General features: G+C 40.5%; 2 protein-coding genes across 2 annotated transcripts; both read left to right on the forward strand.

Annotated features, from left to right (window-relative positions):
• The first annotated feature begins 330 nt into the window (after positions 1 to 330).
• Positions 331 to 4,044, forward strand: LOC117986703 (uncharacterized). The gene is made up of 4 exons (XM_034973576.2): positions 331 to 644; positions 1,154 to 1,311; positions 2,384 to 2,458; positions 3,662 to 4,044. The coding sequence occupies exons 1-4, from the start codon at positions 467 to 469 to the stop codon at positions 3,752 to 3,754; spliced, it is 504 nt and encodes a 167-aa protein (XP_034829467.1). The 5' UTR covers positions 331 to 466; the 3' UTR covers positions 3,755 to 4,044.
• Positions 4,045 to 13,552: 9,508 nt separating this feature from the next.
• LOC117986704 (glycine-rich protein-like) lies at positions 13,553 to 16,662 on the forward strand. The gene is made up of 3 exons (XM_069501701.1): positions 13,553 to 13,733; positions 16,035 to 16,176; positions 16,295 to 16,662. Exons 1-3 carry the CDS (start codon positions 13,716 to 13,718, stop codon positions 16,567 to 16,569), a joined length of 435 nt encoding a protein of 144 aa, XP_069357802.1. The 5' UTR covers positions 13,553 to 13,715; the 3' UTR covers positions 16,570 to 16,662.
• Positions 16,663 to 20,211: the final 3,549 nt, after the last annotated feature.

Here is a 20,211-nt window from a genome sequence, read left to right on the forward strand (position 1 = left end):
ATATAAAAATGAATCACCAAATGTGTTGCTGATCGCAAATCTCGAGAACCGCTGAACCGATTTCGCTAATTCTTTTATATAATATTCCTTGAAGTACGAGGATGGTTCTTACGGAGAGAAAAAATTAATTCAACCTCCCCCTCAATTTTCTAAATTCCACCCGAGCGAAGCCGGGGCGGTTCAGCTAGTTGATAATAATAATAGTGGTATTGACTGGTGTAATGGTTGAAATATCTGTCCTGAAAGGTCTCAGATTCGATTTCCGGTAGGTATGGTAAAGGTTTTTGTTTTTTATATCAAGTCAATCAGTTAAGAACAGTTTTACGGATTAGATACAAAATATAAAAAAAAACTAAATGAAAAGTAAAACAATTGTGAAAAGAAATGGCCAAATTACCCCAGAAATAGAAATTCAAAACAGTTAATATAAATTAGTGAAAAGACAGTGACCAAAAAAGTGGCCAGGATGGGTTGCGGCTCCTCGGGGCAAGTGGTGGCGCCGGAGGGTGGCAACCGGGTGGCTAATGGCAAAGAGAAGGTGGCTAGTGGCAACGCGAACGGGGCGAATGGTGCCAACGGTCACCATCACAAGGACGACTTGCCAACGGTGGTGCTGCCCGACACACCAGCTAAACCTAAACCACGTAAGGCCTGAACCATTAGGTGTTTTTAATTTATATACTTATTACACCCCTAGATATTACAGCCCTAGACCTAAGCTGTGATAGCCTAGTGGTTAGGACGTCTATTCTATTTGGGAAGTCGGGGGTTCGATCCCCACACATGCACCTCTAACGTTTCGGAATTATGTGCGTTTTAAGGCAAATAAAGAAGGATAACATCGCGAGGAAACCGGCACGTCTGGGAAATCTCCATAATATTCACAAAGGTTGTGACCTTCACACACCTTTTTATCGCACTGTGAAGACTGCTAATCCGCACTTGACTTGGTAGACTATGGCCAAACTCTTCTCATTCTGATAGGAGAAGAGCCGACGATAAGTTGATGATGATGCCAACTTGACTTTTGGAAGCGCTCTTAAAAACCACGAAAGAATAAATATAAAAATACCATACTTATTCGAAGAACTAAAATTTAATTACTACTTACCTATTCAATTCAAGATTTTAAACTAGAATTCCCTTTTACCAGCCATAGCGTATGAAATACCAATCGAGGTGTTCGATAGCACCCCCAAGGCGACCACTCCACCGCCACACCTGCAGAGGCTTCTGCATCCTCCACCAGCTGATATCAAACTACCAGACATCAGGGAGAAGTTGGCGGAAGCTGAGCAGAGGAGATTACAGGTTATTTCCAGAACCAGTCCTTTGATCTAGAGCCCCTAGTGAATTTTTTAAAGCGTAGTACTTACTATCTACACTCAGTACACTCATTCAAATACAGAGTGAAGCAGTATTACTTATCATTAATATAGAGTATTTTATATATTATATGTATTTATTTTTTTCATATATTATGTATATAATTATGTATGATAAGTATTATTATTGTATATAAGTTGATTTGGGTATTTATTATAAGATATTTATGTAGTTTATTAGATTCTAGTACCGTAGACCTATTCCACTTCTTGATACGCCTCACTCACAACCTTGAATGGGAAGCTGGAAGAAATCTCTGTTTAGAGATAAGCATTTCCGATGTAACTTAATTTATTATTACTTTGTAACTACAATTTTTGGTACATGAATAATAAAAATAAAATAAATAAATAAATATCTAGTATTTAGTTGTTTTCTTGTGTATCCATACTAATATTATAAATGAGAAAGTGTGTATGTCTGTCTGTCAAGAAACCTACAGGGTACTTCCCGTTGACCTAGAATCATGAATTTTGGCAGTTAGGTAGGTCTTATAGCAGACATATGGGGAAAAATCTAAAAAACCTTGAATTTGTAGTTACATCGCATCACACAAAAAAAATTGTGGTCATGAACTAATAATTAGTATTTTCAATTTTCGAAGTAAGAAAGCTATATCAAGTGGGGTATCATAAGAAAGGGCTTCACCTGTGCATTCTAAAACAGATTTTTATTTATATTTATGCATAATAGTTTTTGAAATATCATGCAAAATGTCGAAAAAATACGACTGTAGTACGGAACCGCGCACAGAGGCGCGAGCTTGACTGGCACTTGGCCGGTTTTTAATAATTTTCATTAGATACTTTTCCCAATTTTTGAATTTTTTGATTCCATTCGATGTAGGGGTCGAAGCGTGTAACCGAACGAACCGCATAAAAATAAAATTTTTCTTCAAAACGCGTGTAAAGTCTTATACATACCTACTTATCCTGTCATCCGTTTTCTTTACCTAAAGCTTCAGTAAGTAACTTGCCTAAAGAGTATTTATTTATAGATCTTGCAGCAGCGAGCAGCATCAGCACAAAAGAGAGCACAAAGAATGACGAAATCTTCCGCGATAACCAAGAGCGTAAGTAAAATTGGATAAGACTTACCTAAGTGCAAGATCAGTTCTTTTTTAGGGTTTCGTAACTCAGAAGAAAAAAGGAACCCTTAGGTAGGTTAGATAGGAAGGAAGGAGGAGGAAAGGAAGGAGGAGGAAAGGAAGGAGGAGGAAGGAAGGAAGGAAGGAAACTGAAGGGGTCTGTCTGTCTGAGTCGAGAGTTCGATCCCAGGCACGCAAATTATCCAACTTTTCGGAGTTATGTGCGTTTAAGCAATTAAAATATTCCGGTAACTTGCTTTAACAGCGAAGGAAAACATCGTGAGAAAACCTCAATGCCTGAGAGTTCTCCATAATGTTCTCAAAAGTATGTGAAGTCTCCTAGTCCGCATTGGGCCAGCGTGGCTTAAGCTTAAGCCACGCTGATTTTGATTTCATTTTTCTTTCATTTTGATTTCATGGAATAAAATTTGATTTGATTTGATTCTGAAAGGATACCGGTGCTCAGTAGCGAAGTTCACTCCTTTTTTGGGCAGTTTGTAAAAAACATACAGTTTACAAAGCTATTACGCTGATCGCGAGCCATCTCCGCGAAGATGTGCATCAAATGTTTACCAAATTGAAATGGGACCACCTCTGAAGTATGTCCTATATAATAAAAAAAGAATCATCAAAATCGGCTTATAATTGACGGAGTAATCGCGTAACAAACATACAAAAAAAATACAGCCGAATTGAGAAGTTCCTCCTTTTTTGAATTCGGTTAAAAATATGCTATATCTGGTTAAAAACCTATTGTTTTACAAAGCTATTTACACTGATCGCGAGCTAAAGCCGTGTGCTACAGATATTACTCTTATCTATTGAGGAGTTCCGTTCTCCATCTCCGAAGATATTTCAAAGATTCAAAGATTCAAAGATTCTTTATTTGCGGAAACATTTTACAACGAGATGTTATTACATAAAATTGTCCAGTAGAAATGTTTCGCCTTAAATATTAGGCATGCAATCAGATCAGAGATTTATCAGATCTTTACCAAATTGAAATGGGACCACCTCTGAAGATTTAATCTACAAAACAAAAAAAGTATCATCAAAATCGGTTCATTTGATGGATTAATCGCGTAACAAACATACAAAAAAACATACAGCCGAATTGAGAACTTCCTCCTTTTTTTGAAGTCGGTTAAAAAAAGAAGATAAATGTATTGCCACTATTGTCTTTTCCAGGATTTTCAGGTTGCAGAGGAAAGCAAGCATGGGCCTAACGTCCTTACGATTTCTCCAGAACCAGGCGTTTGCGAAGACAAGAACATAGGATAATTTTTGTTTTCCCACACTTGGGGCAAAAACAAAAATTGTGTTACATAGTGGTATTGACAAAACAGCAACTATATTTACCTGTTTTTTTGTTTTTGTATATATTTCCAGAGCAGAATTTCAACCAGTATTATAAGTATTATTATAAAATGGAACTAATAAATTGGATTTCTTAAATACCTAGATAACTAATATTCGCAGAGATAATTAATATCAACTAATGATATTCTAATTTGTAATAGGTACCTAGGTAGAGTTTTATTAGGTATGATAAGTATTAAGTATATCTAGCAGCTGAGACACAATCTGCTTATCCATACTATACTAATATTATAAATGCGAAAGTGTGTCTGCTAGCTAGTTTAACCGAATTTCAAAGAAAAATCAAAGAGTTCCCACGGGATTTTTATAAACCTAAATCCACGCGGACGAAGTCGAGGGCATCATCTAGTATTCTATGAATAAAGATTTTTCTTAGCTCCTTTTTAGTACCTACTACGTGTAAGTATAGACTATAGATCAACTTAAGTATTTTTAAGTTCCTATAAATTTCCAGAAAAATAACGATGTTTTTCAAATCACTTAAGTAATAAGTAATTTTTTAAGATAAATAAATGTTTTTCTATTTAAGGCCCAAGACATGTTTTTCTATTTAAGGCGAAATTCAAATTTAATTTGGTTTTTCACAATTTGTAAACTAATGCGACAAAGTAGACTTTTGGCATTCAAAAATCGCCCCTAGCAATATTATCATCTTCACAGGTTTATATAAAAATCTTTACTTGAACTTGAAAGTGTCCAGTTTAAGAAATTAGTCAAAATAATGACTAATTTGTGAGTAGCTCACGTCAAACTCACTATTATGACTAATTTTTTAAACTGGAATTCCTATCGGTTGATAATAATGATAGTGTATGAAGTTGTATCTTTAAAGTTTGCAGTCTCAGAAGCAGTTAAATATGCGATAGTAATAATGTATGAGCGCGGCACACTATTCCTTCACACCAGGCGCAATAAAGCATTCATGCAACTTACACGAGACTTTGTTCGTAAATTTGACTTATGGCCTTCGTCTTCGCGGCCTTGCCTCGTATAAAGATAAAGAATTTGGGTCATAATAAAATAAGAGAGTGTGCTCAGGAACTTTTCGATTTTGTCCCCCCTTCACCATTTTACCACCGCACCGCAAGACGTCGGCGTCGGGCGAGTTTCCATCCTTATGTCGTCGACATTCCATCAACACGCACGAAACGTTTTGCGTCATCATTCCTCATACGCATGACTAAGGTTTGGAATACTCTTCCACGATATGTGTTTCCTACCAATTACAACCCGGGTATCTTTAAAACAAGAGTGAATAGGCATTAGGCATCTTCTAGGTAAACGCGTCCCATCTTAGGCCACATCATCACTTTCCATCAGGCGTGATTGTAGTCAAGCGTTTACCTATAATGAATTAAAAAAACTTCAGTCAACGATAGTGAAAGCTATGGGATCAAATCAGAAATGAAGACATCCGTAGAAGAACCAAAGTACCCGACATAGCTCAACGTGTTGCGAAGCTGACGTGGCAACGTGCAGTGCACATAGTTCGAAAATCCGTTAGACGTTGGGGTCCTAAGGTGTTAGAAAGCGTAGCGTTAAAAGATCCCTACTAGATGAAGAGACAACATCAAACTAGTCGCAGGGAGCCGCTGGATTTACGCGGCGCAAGATCGTGGTGTGTAAGTCTCTACAAGAGAATTGTGTCCAGCAGTGGACTCTTATCGGTTGACGACGACGACTCCTAACACTTCTCTTAGTTGGAGGGGAAATGGGAATTTCATTATCATCATGATCAACCCATCACCGGCTCACTACAGAGCGCGGGTCTCCTCTTAGAGTGAGAAGGGTTTTGGCCATAGTCTACCACGCTGGCCATGTGCGGATTAGTAGACTTCACACACCTTTGAGAACATTATGGAGAACTCTCAGGCATGCAGGTTCCCTCACGATGTTTTCCTTCACTGTTAAAGCAAGTGATATTTAATTAATTAAAACGCACATAATTCCGAAAAGTTAGAGGTGCGTGCCCGGGATCGAACCCCCGACCTCCGATTAAAAGGCGGGCGTCCTAACCACTAGGCTATCACTGCTTCAAGGGGAGAAGGGGAAGGGGAATTTAGTCATGTTTAATATTGACTAGCTTATGCTCGCGACTTCGTCCGTGTGGATTACACCCCATTTAACCCATTTAGGGGTGGAATTGAAAAAATCCTTTCTAAGCTGGATACCTACTCTTTGCAAAGGACACAAATTTCATGTCACTAGGACCAGCGGTTTTGGCTGTATATTGTATAAGTCAGGACTTTGAATTCTATATAATTATATTATACAGATAATTATTTTTAAAATAAAGCTATGAGTCAATTTCGTACACTCGACATGCAACTTATCGCCAATTAACTATGTTAATGGGAATGGGACATGCTATGAATGAATTCATAATATTTTGAAAACACGAGTCGTAAAGTATTCGTGTAATTTAGTCAGGAGTTGGTAAATTCGACATGTGGCCTTCATGGCCTCGTGTTACTCGTACGAAATAAGGGTGGACATAAATCAACGATAAAATACCTAGTCGCATTTCACAACAAAATACTGCTGTTGGTTTGTTCTTTAATTGTGTCACAACACAGCATCAGATCGACTTAATTTTTTTTGTTAGGGTTGTAGTTGAAGACCTGGAGAGTGACATAGGCTACTTTTTATCCCGGAAAATTAAAAAAACCCAAATCCACGTGGAATAAGTCGCGAGCATCATCTAATATTTTGTAAAGAGATAGCTTTCATCTTGGAGTTGGCTTTAATCTACTTTTGATCCTGAAAAATTAAAGAGTTCCCAGAGGATTAAAAAACTAAATCAACGTGGACAAAGTCACGTGCATCATCAAGCAATGATATTATTCGGTAACAAGGTTCTGTACCGGTATACTCTTGACCTATTACGATTCACGAGATACGACCCGCTGACAGACAGACGAACGGACGAACAGACGGATGGACACCGGAGGCTTAGTAATAGGGTCCCGTTGGCACCCTTCGGGTAAGGAACCCTGAAACTAATAAAAGATTGTAAAAGTTATGGTGAGTTTTATTTGCTACACTTCACTTAATAGTTACAATAATGAAGATTCATCATCATCATCATCATCATCAGCCTGTGGACGTCCACTGTTGGACATAGGCCTTCCCTAAAGAGCGCCACCACACCCGGTCCTCAGCCTTCCTCATCCAGCCACTTCCCGCCAGTCTCTTTATATCGTCGGTCCATCGTGCTGGAGGGCGTTCCACACTACGCTTGCTTAAACGATTAATGGAGATTGGTTCGTCTAAATTATCAAATAATTAAAGAGAAATACGACACACAATTTAAGAATAGGCGTTCGCTCACAGACAAAGAAGAGAGAGGCGTATACAGACAACTCGAGCTGTGAAAGCGAGAGCGGAGCGGTGGACTAATAATTATACACGTTACAAAATGTTCTTTCTTGTCGCGCGATTGTAGCGAGCCTTACTTCATCTCATGCAGATGGCGGTCGTAGTTTATTAAAGTTGTACGTACCTCTCCACTCCGAGTGGGCTTCAGTAATTTTTCAGCGCTTTTTATGAATAAAAATTTCACTTCGGCATTGTTATGCGCCTATTGTGAAATTACAAGAATTCAGAATAATGACACTTGGTGGTAAGTTACAGTGAAAAATGTAAAGTTTGTGTAAAGTTACAGTCATCATCATGATCAACCCACAGAGCACGGGTCTCCTCTCAGACTGAGAAGGATTTTGGCCATAGTCTACCACGCTGGCCATGTGCGGATTGGTAGAATTCACACACCTTTGACACCATTATGGAGAACTCTCAGGTATGCAGGTTTCCTCACGATGTTTTCCTTCACCGGTAAAGCAAGTGACATATTTAATTAATAATTAAAACAAACGCACATAACTCCGAAAAGTTAGAGGTGCGTGCCCGGGATCGAACCCCCGACCTCCGATTAGAAGGCGGAGATCCTAACCACTAGGCTATCACAGCTTACAATTCTGGGAAATGTTAACGAGATTTTCTATACACCTCTTGTCTAGGCGGACAAAGTCGCGGGTACAGCTCAAGCTGAAAGCTTTGCTTTCTCTTTGTTAAGAGAAAGCAAAGAGAGGAGTCTGATTTAAAATAAACTCCAATGCCTTCTCTGGGGAAATAAGTCGAGATGTAAATTGTTTCTCGAACTAGCATGGCATTCAGCACGACGCGCGGAGACGGCCCTCTGAATAAGATAAACCTGCAGGTAGGTACTTACTGTCTGTAAATCTTCTTCTTATATCATCTAAATATATAAAAGAATAAGCTGACTGACTGATCTATCACACAGAGCGCACAGCACACAGCACAGGTATCAGCTCAAACTACTGGACGTATCGGGCTGAAATTTGGCATGCAGACAGCTATTATAACGTAGACATCCGCTTCGAAAGGATTTTTGAAAATTCAACCCCTAAGGGGGTAAAATAAGGGTTTGAAATTTGTGTAGTCCACGCGGACGAAGTCGCGAGCATAAGCTAGTATTATATAAAAATGAATCGCTGAATGTGTTGCTGATCGCAAATCTCGAGGACAGCTGAACCGATTTCGCTAATTCGTTTTTCACAATATTCCTTGAAGTACGGGGATGGTTCTTACGGAGAGAAAAATTAAAAAAAATCCTGAAAAAGAATCGACTGTTAGGCGGTACGAAGTTCGCTGGGGCAGCTAGTTATTTATAAAGAAGTTAACTAAATCCCGTAAACGTAAGTCTTAACAGGTTTCCTTTGAGCGAAGTTTCCTTTACTCTGGCAGGCTATGTTCACACTTGAACTAATACAAGCGCTGCTTGAGGAGCATTTAACTTGGGTTTAATCACTACACCTATTATAAATGTGAAAGCGTGTTTGTTTGTTGGTTTATTGGTTTGTCCTTCAATCACGTCGCAACAGAGCAACGGATCACGTGTTTTTTTTATAGGTATAGTTTAAGACCTAGAAAGTGACAGAAGAGCTGGCTCATTTTTTGCGCAACGGATGCGCAGAAATGCAGCCAATATTCTTGGCACCATTCCACGCGGGCATGATGTGTATAGTAATAAGATAAGGCTAGCTTTAGGTTTTATTGTAATCCTACTTCCTACTTGTCTACATAGTATAAAATAAAGTCGCGTCCCGCGTCTGTATGTATGTATGTATGAACGCGTAGATCTTTTGAACTACGCAACGGATTTTAATGCGGTTTTCACCAATAGATAGAGTGATTCAAGAGGAAGGTTTATAGGTACAGTTTAATTCTCAAAAATTAGAGATCCCTAGGGAAATTGAAATAATGTGCACTAGGTCGGAAAAAATCCTCTCATTTGAGAGTTTCCGAGGCGTGCGCTGCATAAATGGTCAAAGTTACACGAAAACAATGTATCGTGAAATTGTTTCTCTTTCTTTGTTCTACAAAAAAGTCCGCGATAGCATACATCTATCTTTGAACGTTGGCTCACAATAATCGATTTTATGATTTTTTTAAATAAAAAACTTTACCCCTTAATAATCGGTACATTTTTGGAGTAAAATTGCGTCACTAGTTAGCTTTTGTCTGAAAAGCATACAAAGCAAAATTAAATAGAAAGTAGTTTATCATTGTAAAAGTAGGTATTTTAAAAATTGTACAATCTACAAAGCATAGAGAAAATTTATTCATAGAAAAGGTGAAAATTGTTGAAGAACACTCGACGTGGAAAGGAACGAACAAGTTTAAAATACACCAAGAGCTGGTGGGCCATTTCGTTAAGTATAGATACAGTGACTGACTGACTGACTGACTGACTGACTGACTGATCTATTAACGCACAGCTCAAACTACTGGACGGATCATGCTGAAATTTGGCATGCAGATAGCTATTTTGACGTAGGCATCCGCTAAGAAAAGATTTTGGAAAATTCAACCCCTAAGGGGGAGAAATAGGGGTTTGAAATTTGTGTAGTCCACGAGGACGAAGTCATGAGCATAAGCTAGTCAAAAATAAATTATTTCAAAGGAATTATTGAATAGAAGATCTTCTAAAATTCGTAGAATCCACGTCCGCTATTAGTTCTAAGTTTGCTAACAATTTTAAATTACCGATTTAAACTAAAAACTTATGTAAAATTTTTTAGTAAGTATAATGTTCAATAAGTAAAATAATTTTTGAAATAGATTCACTGGTCCTGTAGATAATAACGCTCTACATACACACAATCCCATAAAATTCGCACTCTTTCTTTATAATACTAACTAACACGACTTCATCCACACCTATCCCAAATAGGGATTTGACTACACAAAATTTAAATCCCTATTTCACCCACTTAGGGGATGAATTTTCAAAAATCCGTTCTTAGCGTATGTTTACGATATAGCTATCTGCATGCCAAATTTCAGCCCGATTTGTCCAGTGGTTTGAGCTGTGTGTTAATAGCTCCGTCAGTCAGTCAGTCAGTTTTTCTTTTTATAATTATGCAGAATATAGATGTAGGAATGGTTGAAAACTGTCATCTCTTAGACTACAGCTACGGTCGCCATCTGTTCACGACCAAGCAAAGGCAGCTTGCACTAACAAGACGGGGAAATAGTTCATAATTAAATTTCTAATTAAACTATGAACTAGTTTTAGCCCCGCATTGGCTTAGCGATTAGAGCGCAAGAAATAAACAAGTCGCTCGGGGTTCGAATCCGTAGAAAGTGTGTCTTGTTTCGAGTTGTGCCGCACATGACAGTTTACCCCGGCGCTTCTCCTGCTGAAAATAATATTGTGGTAACTGAAAATAATATTGTGGTAAAAATCATTGACTTATATATTATTACTTCGTACTCGTATGGACAGGGCCATTGAACAAACAAAATGGCACCGACTCATTGGTGCTTTAGCACCAATGCAACCTCAGTGACGTCTGGATTTTAAACGGGTCGTTCATAAGTATCTAAAAGGTGGCGCTGATTTATTTGGTTCCAAAACTGTGAAAATTTTTTTTTCGCTTGACCATATCTTGTCATTTATATTGATGGGTAAAAATAGACTTAATACTATTAAATACAAAATGAAAATAAAAACAGCTAAAGGTAATAGGAAAAATAAAATGTAATAAAGTATTGTGTAAAATAAGTTTTAATTTACATACCTACTTGATATAGTCCACTACGCTGACCAAATGCGGATTGGTAGACTTAACACACCTTTGAGAACATTAGGAAAATCTCACAGGCATGCAGGTTTCCTCACGATGTTTTCCTTCACCCGGTACACGCGATTAAATATTTCCTGAAGAGAGATACTAGCTGGAGAAGTTTTTCTTTTATTTCTTTTGTCGCGGCTCGTGTAGCTCATTTGTCCCCGCTCTCCCCGATCTGCTCTTTTTGTGGAAGTAGGTACACTTTAATTACAAAGGCGCTCCGTCAGACTGACATGACAGATTATATAGTGGTGTAGAGTGTAGACTGTAGCAATTCTAGTGTAGGAAATTTTATATCGTATCTCGGTTCTACGCAGCATCGTATCGTATTAGACGGGATTGCGGTGTCACACTGCGGCTGTCAAACCACGGCAGTAGGTCACTGGCTCACTGGTCAACAGATTAAACAAAGCAAAGCAAAAGTCGGGCGAGTTTCCATCCTTATGTCGTCGACATTCCATCTACACGCACGAAACGTTTTGCGTCATCATTCCTCATACGTATGGCTAAGGTTTGGAATACTCTTCCGCGATATGTGTTTCCTACCAATTACAACCCGGGTATCTTTAAAACAAGAGTGAATAGGCTAGGCTATCTTCTAGGTAAACGCGTCCCATCTTAGGCCACATCATCACTTCCCATCAGGTGTGATTGTGGTCAAGCGTACACCTATAATGAATAAAAAAAAAAAAAAAAAAATCCACCTTGCATGTACCTATCACAACCCCTGTTATAAATGGGAAAGTGTGTTTGTTTGTTGGTTTATTGGTTTGTAGGTGTGTACTTTGTTGGTTTGTCCTTCAATCACGTCGCAACGGAGCAATGGATCGATGTGATTTTTTTCATGGGTATAGTCAAAGACCAGGAAAGTGTAGGCTTCTTTTTATCTCGGAAAATTAATGAGTTCCCACGGGATTTTTAAGAACCTAAATCCACGCGGACGAAGTCGCGGGCATCAGCTAGTGATTAATAAAGGAAACCGTCCATTACCCGTTCGAGCATTTTTATTGAGTCATGATAAACATGGCTAATATTGAAAAAATAAAACAAAAAAAAATGTGATTGGCTGAATTTATTTTCAGTATTTTTGGTGTAACAATGCATTTCAGCCAATAGCGAGAGAGTGTCCGCCTGTCAAATGGGATTGCGGTCGTCACACTGCGGCTGTCAAACCACGGCATTAGGTCAACAGATCGAACAAAGCAAATCTAACACCTTGAAAGTATGATTAATGAAGGAAACCGTCCATTACCCGTTCGAGCATTAAATTTATTCCTACTCACGAAACCAAATATGTTACAAACACACAATTAACGCCGCTAATTCAGCGGCGATTATTTCCAAGATTTATCATTACAATTACACGAATTTAAATAATTAATTTATTTATTTATGTACGGCCGTGCCCCGATACAATACCTATGTATGTTATTGTACAAATATTTTACTCAATAAACAAACGTAAGTTTCAGTTATTGGCTAGCTTGACGGCATTGCTTGAAAAGGCAGTTCTTATGCACAACTAGCGAGTGCCCGTGACATCATCTGCTTGGATTTAGGTTTCAAAAATCCCGTGGGAATCTTCCGGGATAAAAAATAGCCTATGTCACTCTCCAGGTCTTTATTTATACCCATGCAAAAAAGCACGTTGATCCGTTGATCCGTGATTGAAGGACACACCAACAAACAAACACACTTTCGCATTGCTTATAATATGAGCACAGTTCAAGACAGAATGTAGGAAACTTGTAACAAAACGTCGAAGCTTCACCAATACTGGGAGGCGTTAAATGTAGGTAGGCTAGGTAGGCTATGAAAGGGGTGCCAGCCAAGTAACCTCCCAGTGTGCTTGGGTGCTGCTGGTCCCTTTTGGATGCATCGGGCATGCGAGGGGAAGAGCAGTATTCGGGCCGGTGCACCCGGGTAACATGGCTAATAATCTCTCTTCGGGGGATATTGTTAGCCATGGCTAATGACCTGGCAGGGGGGAGGTTTTTCCGCGTGTCCCTCTGACTAGCAGAGGGCACAGTGGATGAGGCGAAGGACGAGACGCGGGCGACGTGCGCGGGATTGACGTGAGTGGGTCCCCGGTGGAGGGTCGCAGTGGTTTGCTTCGGCGTTCCCGCGACTCAGTCGCCAGGCGACGCGCAGGAGTGCCGCTGGGTTTTAGTGGGTATAAACAAAGCATTTATTCAAAATTTTGATTGACACGTAAACTTAAGAGTGTTACATTGATGGGGCAGAATTTTTCTGAAGCTGGTAAATTAGTTACAAACGTGGACGGAACCACAATGTTTGGTTCCGGGTTCTAGCTGAAAATCAGCGCTGTATGCTCTTGTACATCAAGGCATACAGCATTATGCTGAGCTGGAACCTTTTCTCTGACTGTGCCACACATGACACAGTTTGTTCCGGCGCTTCTTCTGCTTGAGGCATGTTGACTTAATGCTCAAGGGGAGGAAGCGTCGGAATAACGTACTCTTAATTATAAGATGTACCTACTTAAATAAATATAAAAAATCTTGAAATTAAACAGTAATGAAGGAAGCAGAAACACGTGTAAAATAGAATCCTGACACCTCAATTCGATCGTATTGCATCACGGAGCGCCGGAACCAGCCCAAAGGTTGCAGGATACCTGACTTAGTATAAATAATGGACGATGTGCAAACAGCGGCACACTTCGTCTGAAGAAATCAAGTACAATGAACACCTACATCACTGTAAGTATTCCATTTTTTTAATATGACTTAGTTATTCTAAATAATATCTGTCCCGGCTTTACTCACGTGTTTAGTCGACGTTAGCCCGTCTAGTTTCGAACCCATACGGGGTCCTTTTTCAAGGGAGTCCGTTCGCGCACGTGCCGCGGTTTTGACGTGCGCGAACGGACTCCCTTGAAAAAGGACCCCGTATGGGTTCGAAACTTGTCCGGCTAACGTCGACTAAACACGTGAGTAAAGCCGGGACAGATATTATCTAGAATGGAAATCACTCACGGTAGTTTAAACGACTTAGTTAATATTGACTAATATATTACTTCGTAAGGACAGGGCCATTGAACAAGCAAAATGGCACCGACTCACCAATGCAACCTCAGTGACGTCTGGATTTCAAACGGGTCGTTCATTAGTATCTAAGAGGTGGCGCTGATTTATTTGGTTCCAAAACTGTGAAAATTTTTGTTCGCTTGGGCATATCTTGTCATTTATATCGATGTTAGTTAAGTATTTGGCGCTGCATGCATTACAATGCGACAAGGCTATCTTGACGCGTGGCGAAAATCGGAACTAACGTTGCTGTCATGTGTCCCCTTTGTTCTTTTTTGAATATTCTAAGACTTTGTTCTCCAACAGCGCCCTCCTGTAAATGTCATTCAAGTGCCAAGACAGCTTTGTCGCACTGTATTGTTATTTGGATATTAGCGACACCCGCGGCTTTGCTTGGCGAAAATGTCATGATCATTGTCATCCAAACTGATTCAATTATTATGACGTGAAGGAGTAACAAACAACCAAACTTTCTCATTTTAAATTTTATTAGGATTTTTATTTGTTACTTACCGCTTTTTACGGTGCATTCACACAGCAGTTAACATTTGTGGAGCAACGTTTCCAAATGTTACTCAGCAACATAAAGGTGCATTCACACCGCAGTTATCTTTTGAGGAGCAACATTGTGCAACACGGTAACAATCTGTAACTCTTGTGGCAACATTTATATCAACAATAAATAACTTTTTGTTGCCCGATGTCGCTGTTAACAAAAAGTTATTAATTGTTAATACGTTGCCACAAAAGTTACAGATTGTTAACCGTGTTGCACAATGTTGCTCCACAAAAGATAACTGCGGTGTGGATGCACCGTTAAACTTCTAACTTCTTAGAATGTTTGAATTAACCCAGTATTAATAATATTATTTTATCCGTTTAGTCCGTTCGCGCACGTCAAAACCGCGGCACGTGCGCGAACGGACTCCCTTGAAAAAGGACCCCGTATGGGTTCGAAACTAGACGGGCTAACGTCGACTAAACACGTGAGTAAAGCCGGGACAGATATTATCTAGAATGGAAATCACTCACGGTAGTTTAAACGACTTAGTTAATATTGACTAATATATTACTTCGTAAGGACAGGGCCATTGAACAAGCAAAATGGCACCGACTCACCAATGCAACCTCAGTGACGTCTGGATTTCAAACGGGTCGTTCATTAGTATCTAAGAGGTGGCGCTGATTTATTTGGTTCCAAAACTGTGAAAATTTTTGTTCGCTTGGGCATATCTTGTCATTTATATCGATGTTAGTTAAGTATTTGGCGCTGCATGCATTACAATGCGACAAGGCTATCTTGACGCGTGGCGAAAATCGGAACTAACGTTGCTGTCATGTGTCCCCTTTGTTCTTTTTTGAATATTCTAAGACTTTGTTCTCCAACAGCGCCCTCCTGTAAATGTCATTCAAGTGCCAAGACAGCTTTGTCGCACTGTATTGTTATTTGGATATTAGCGACACCCGCGGCTTTGCTTGGCGAAAATGTCATGATCATTGTCATCCAAACTGATTCAATTATTATGACGTGAAGGAGTAACAAACAACCAAACTTTCTCATTTTAAATTTTATTAGGATTTTTATTTGTTACTTACCGCTTTTTACGGTGCATTCACACAGCAGTTAACATTTGTGGAGCAACGTTTCCAAATGTTACTCAGCAACATAAAGGTGCATTCACACCGCAGTTATCTTTTGAGGAGCAACATTGTGCAACACGGTAACAATCTGTAACTCTTGTGGCAACATTTATATCAACAATAAATAACTTTTTGTTGCCCGATGTCGCTGTTAACAAAAAGTTATTAATTGTTAATACGTTGCCACAAAAGTTACAGATTGTTAACCGTGTTGCACAATGTTGCTCCACAAAAGATAACTGCGGTGTGGATGCACCGTTAAACTTCTAACTTCTTAGAATGTTTGAATTAACCCAGTATTAATAATATTATTTTATCTTTTTTTTGTAATAGTTGGCTTGCGTTTTGGCCGTAGTCGCGACCGGCCACGGCTCAGCCATAGGCTTGGGTGGACTGGGCGGTTGGGGCGGTTGGGGCGGATATGGAGGTTTGGGCGGATATGGAGGTTGGGGCGGATATGGAGGTTGGGGCAGTGGTAAGTGATTTTTTGATTTTATTTTAACGTTCTTCAGTATTTTCACTAGCTTTTTCCAGCGAATTTACCTGCGTGGATTAGATTTTTCTCAATATAAATCTAAGTGTTTGTTGTACAGGTGTACAAATCATCAAGACCCCCATCCTAGCACCAGCAATTTCAACCCAGAACCTGATCAAGGCTGCCCCCATTCCCATCATCAAGAGCGTAGCAGTCGCCCCCATCATTACCGCCCCCGTACTCAAGACCGTCCCCGTATCTACCGTCGGACTGGGCGGCCTCGGACTGGGGGGCCTCGGCTACGGCCTTAACGGAGGATACGGCTGGGGAGGCCTCGGCTACGGCGGCGGTCTCGGCTACGGCGGCGGTCTCTGGGGCAAGGGCAAATACTAGTAGATATCTTCGGACGAAGTAAACCAATCGGCGCCATGTACTCGTATGTTCTTTGTTGATCAGTACGCTAATTAAATAAAGCATTCTTCTTTATTTCACAATTTTATTTTCTCTTATTAGATCAGTATCAATTCAATAGATACAGTTGAACAAAATGTATAAATAATTTTTATAATATCCAAGGGACCTTGGAACCTAAGATTATAAAACGCTTTAATCCGTCAAAACAGATAAATCTGTATGGTACAATGTGCAGTATGCGATATGAGAGATGAGAAATGACGAATGCGCGTGAGGTGTATAAGATCGGCCCTAACGGTGCATCCACACCGCAGTTATCTTTTGTGGAGCAACATTGTGCAACACGGTAACATTAGGTAACAATCTGTAACTTTTGTGGCAACAAATATTAACAATAAATAACTTTTTGTTGCCTGATGTTGCTGAGTAACATTTGGAAACGTTGCTCCACAAATGTTAACTGCAGTGTGGATACACCGTAAAAGATTGCCACGAAAACTCTGCCAAGAGTGTTACAAAGAACTAGACTGCACCATTACTTACCACCAGGTGTCCCCCATTCTATTGGCCGCCACGCAGTAATTCGATGAAGGAACATTTTATTCTGCTTGGGAATCCTGAAAGCGTATCAGGTGGACTTACCATCGTCTGCCAAATGGAATTATGAACGTCTGAGAGCGGTGCGTGGCAAAGAAAAATAGAGACAGAAGATCCAGTCCCTTTTACCCGACTACAGAAAAGTTATTTAAGTTTCGCGTATCATGTTTGTAGGTTCATCAATTTGGTCATAAAACGCAAAAACCACTGATTATTGGATTTTGATAAATGACGTAGGTAAAACAATTTTCTCATCTTATTGAGACGTTATCACAAACCCAAGGGGTTTTTCTGAAAAAATCAAAATGGTGGGGCTATATGGCACCATTTTTAAACGTGAAAAAGTCTTTTTAGTTGATTTGTAGGGTTCCGTACCTACCTCAAAAGGAAAAACGGAACCCTTATAGGATCACTTTGTTGTCTGTCTGTCTGTCGGTCTGTCAGGAAACCTACAGGGTACTTCCCGTTGACCTATAATCATGAAATTTGGTAGGTAGGTAGGTCTTATAGCAGACATTCGGGGAAAAATCTGAATACCACACTGACTGGTTATAGGAATACCATGAATTTGTGGTTACATGACACAAAAAAAATTGTGGTCATGAACTAGTAATTAGTATTTTCAATTTTCGAAGTAAGATAACTATATCAAACGGGGTATCATATGAAAGGTCTTCACCTGTGCATTCTAAAACAGATTTTTATGCATGATAGTTTTTGAATTATCGTATAAAATGTCGACAATTACGACTTTAGTACGGAACCTTCGTTGCGCGAGCCTGACTCGCACTTGGCCGGTTTTTTTCCTGAATGCACCTTTTACTTTATTTATTTTTTGCATGAATGTAGTTGCACGTCTGTATGTATGATTAAATAATCTATGCTGAATCCATTACGCGGATGTGAAATGAAGATCGTCGAGGCGTTAATTGAAAAAGCAATTAAGCGGGAAACATCTCCGAGAGAAACTCCACGCGATCATATTACGGTGATTAGATTTCAACTACCGAGGAGTATCGGTACTGGAAAATATCATACGTGCTTGTGATACATATAATAAGAAATACCAAATGTGGACCAATCTATCTGCTGAAGGAGTCCCCTCGCTGTGACATATTTGCTGACAAATGGGCTGACCTCATGGGTCAGATCTTGCACTTTTGTGAAAATTTATAATTTTGCTTTTTAAAATTTATAATTTTAACAATTTTTGTAAGTATGTTTATGTTAGTTTGTACTCATAGTTTAATTAGTGTAATTGGCTTTATGGCCGTTCTAATTAAATAATTAATAAATAATAATAATAATAATAATAAGGGAAGGGGTATCTTCCAGGGTGATTGTCTGAGCCCGCTTTGGTTCTGTCTGTCTCTGAACCCACTCAGCACTCTGCTGGAGGGTTCGGGGACAGGCTTTCAGTTTCGGAGAGGAGGAACAAAAGTGCCTCACCTTCTATACATGGATGACCTCAAACTGCTGGCACCCAATGCCACCCGCCTGCAGGAGCTGCTGAATGTCGCCACTGACTTCAGCAATTCCATCAGGATGGAGCTTGGGCTGGACAAGTGTGCGGTCATGCATGTGGAAAGGGGACAGGTAACTCATTCGGCTGAAATGAGTCTTGAGCCGTCCACCATCAGAACCCTCTCTGAAGCCGAGTCATACCGGTATCTGGGCATGTCACAGTCGCTAGGGGTAAAAGAGACGGACGTGAAACAGTCTGTTTGCGAGGCCTTTTTTGGCCGTCTGACAAAAATCTGTAATAGTTATTTGTCAGGCGCCAATAAAATCCGAGCTTATAACGGCTGGGTCATGCCCGTTCTCATGTACACCTTTGGCGTGCTCAGATGGACTCAGACTGAACTTGACGCCCTGGACAGAAAAGTCCGCACAACTATGACTCTTTATCGCATGCACCACCCAAAATCGTCTGTGATGAGGTTGTATATCCCCCGGAAGTGTGGTGGTCGAGGCGTATTGAGCGTCAAGACCATGCATAACCGGGAGATAGCCAACCTCAGAACCTACTTTGAGACGATGAGGGGGTCCCCCATGCATAGAGAGGTCATAGAATGTGATAAAGGACTCACCCCACTATCCTTAGCCCAAACCGAGTGGCAGAAACCGGTGGTACTTAGCACCTCTGACCGGGAGGCCGTATGGAGGGAGAAGGAGCTGCACGGACGCTTTTTTAAAGCTCTTAATGAGCCACACGTAGATAAAAAAGCGTCCGTGCAGTGGCTGCGCTTTGGTGACCTCTTCGGGGAAACCGAGGGTTTTGTCTGTGCGATACAAGATCAGGTGATCAAGACGCGGAACTACCGAAAGTACATTCTGAAGGATGGCACTCACGACATCTGTCGAGCTTGTCGCCATCCCGGCGAGTCACTCAGACATGTGCTTTCGGGATGCTCAGCGCTTGCCAACACTGAGTATCTGCACAGACACAACCAAGCAGCCAAAATCCTTCACCAAGAGCTTGCTCTGAAGTACGGTCTCCTGGATGAGAGGCTGCCGTATTACAAGTACACACCGGTGCCGGTACTCGAGCGCGACGGAGTCCGGCTCTATTGGGACCGGTCCATCATCACGAACAGGACTATTCTAGCGAATAAGCCTGACATCGTGGTGGTGGACCGGGCACAGTCGAGGGTGTTTTTGGTGGACATCACCATTCCGTATGACGAGAACCTCGTGAGAGCTGAGACGGAGAAAAAGCGCAAGTATCTCGATCTGGCTCACGAGGTTTCCGACATGTGGCATGTGGAGTCCACTGAAATCATCCCAATCGTCATATCTGCGAATGGGTTGATCCCAGTCAGCCTCGCTCACCATCTGAGGCGACTGGGGTTCCGTGGCAGTTCGCTCGCAGCCAAGATGCAAAAAGCGGTCTTGCTGGACTCGGCTAGGATAGTCCGCCGATTTCTTCACCTGTCGCCCTGACCCTCGGCCGTTTGGTCTCCCCTGCCGGGGTGTAATCCTCCGCCCGGTACAAATATGTATGTATGTAATGTTTATGTAGGT

This window comes from Maniola hyperantus, chromosome 11, assembly GCF_902806685.2.
Source record: "Maniola hyperantus chromosome 11, iAphHyp1.2, whole genome shotgun sequence".
Taxonomy (NCBI): domain Eukaryota; kingdom Metazoa; phylum Arthropoda; class Insecta; order Lepidoptera; family Nymphalidae; genus Maniola; species Maniola hyperantus.

Bases quoted from the DNA above. Each gene is read 5' to 3' on its own strand.
- LOC117986704 (XM_069501701.1), top strand. The intron at 16,177-16,294 runs GTAAGTGATTTT...TTTGTTGTACAG, and splicing joins ATATGGAGGTTGGGGCAGTG to GTGTACAAATCATCAAGACC.
- LOC117986703 (XM_034973576.2), top strand. From the start codon at position 467: ATGGGTTGCGGCTCCTCGGGGCAAGTGGTGGCGCCGGAGGGTGGCAAC. The intron at 645-1,153 runs GTAAGGCCTGAA...CCCTTTTACCAG, and splicing joins ACCAGCTAAACCTAAACCAC to CCATAGCGTATGAAATACCA. The intron at 1,312-2,383 runs GTTATTTCCAGA...ATTTATTTATAG, and splicing joins CTGAGCAGAGGAGATTACAG to ATCTTGCAGCAGCGAGCAGC.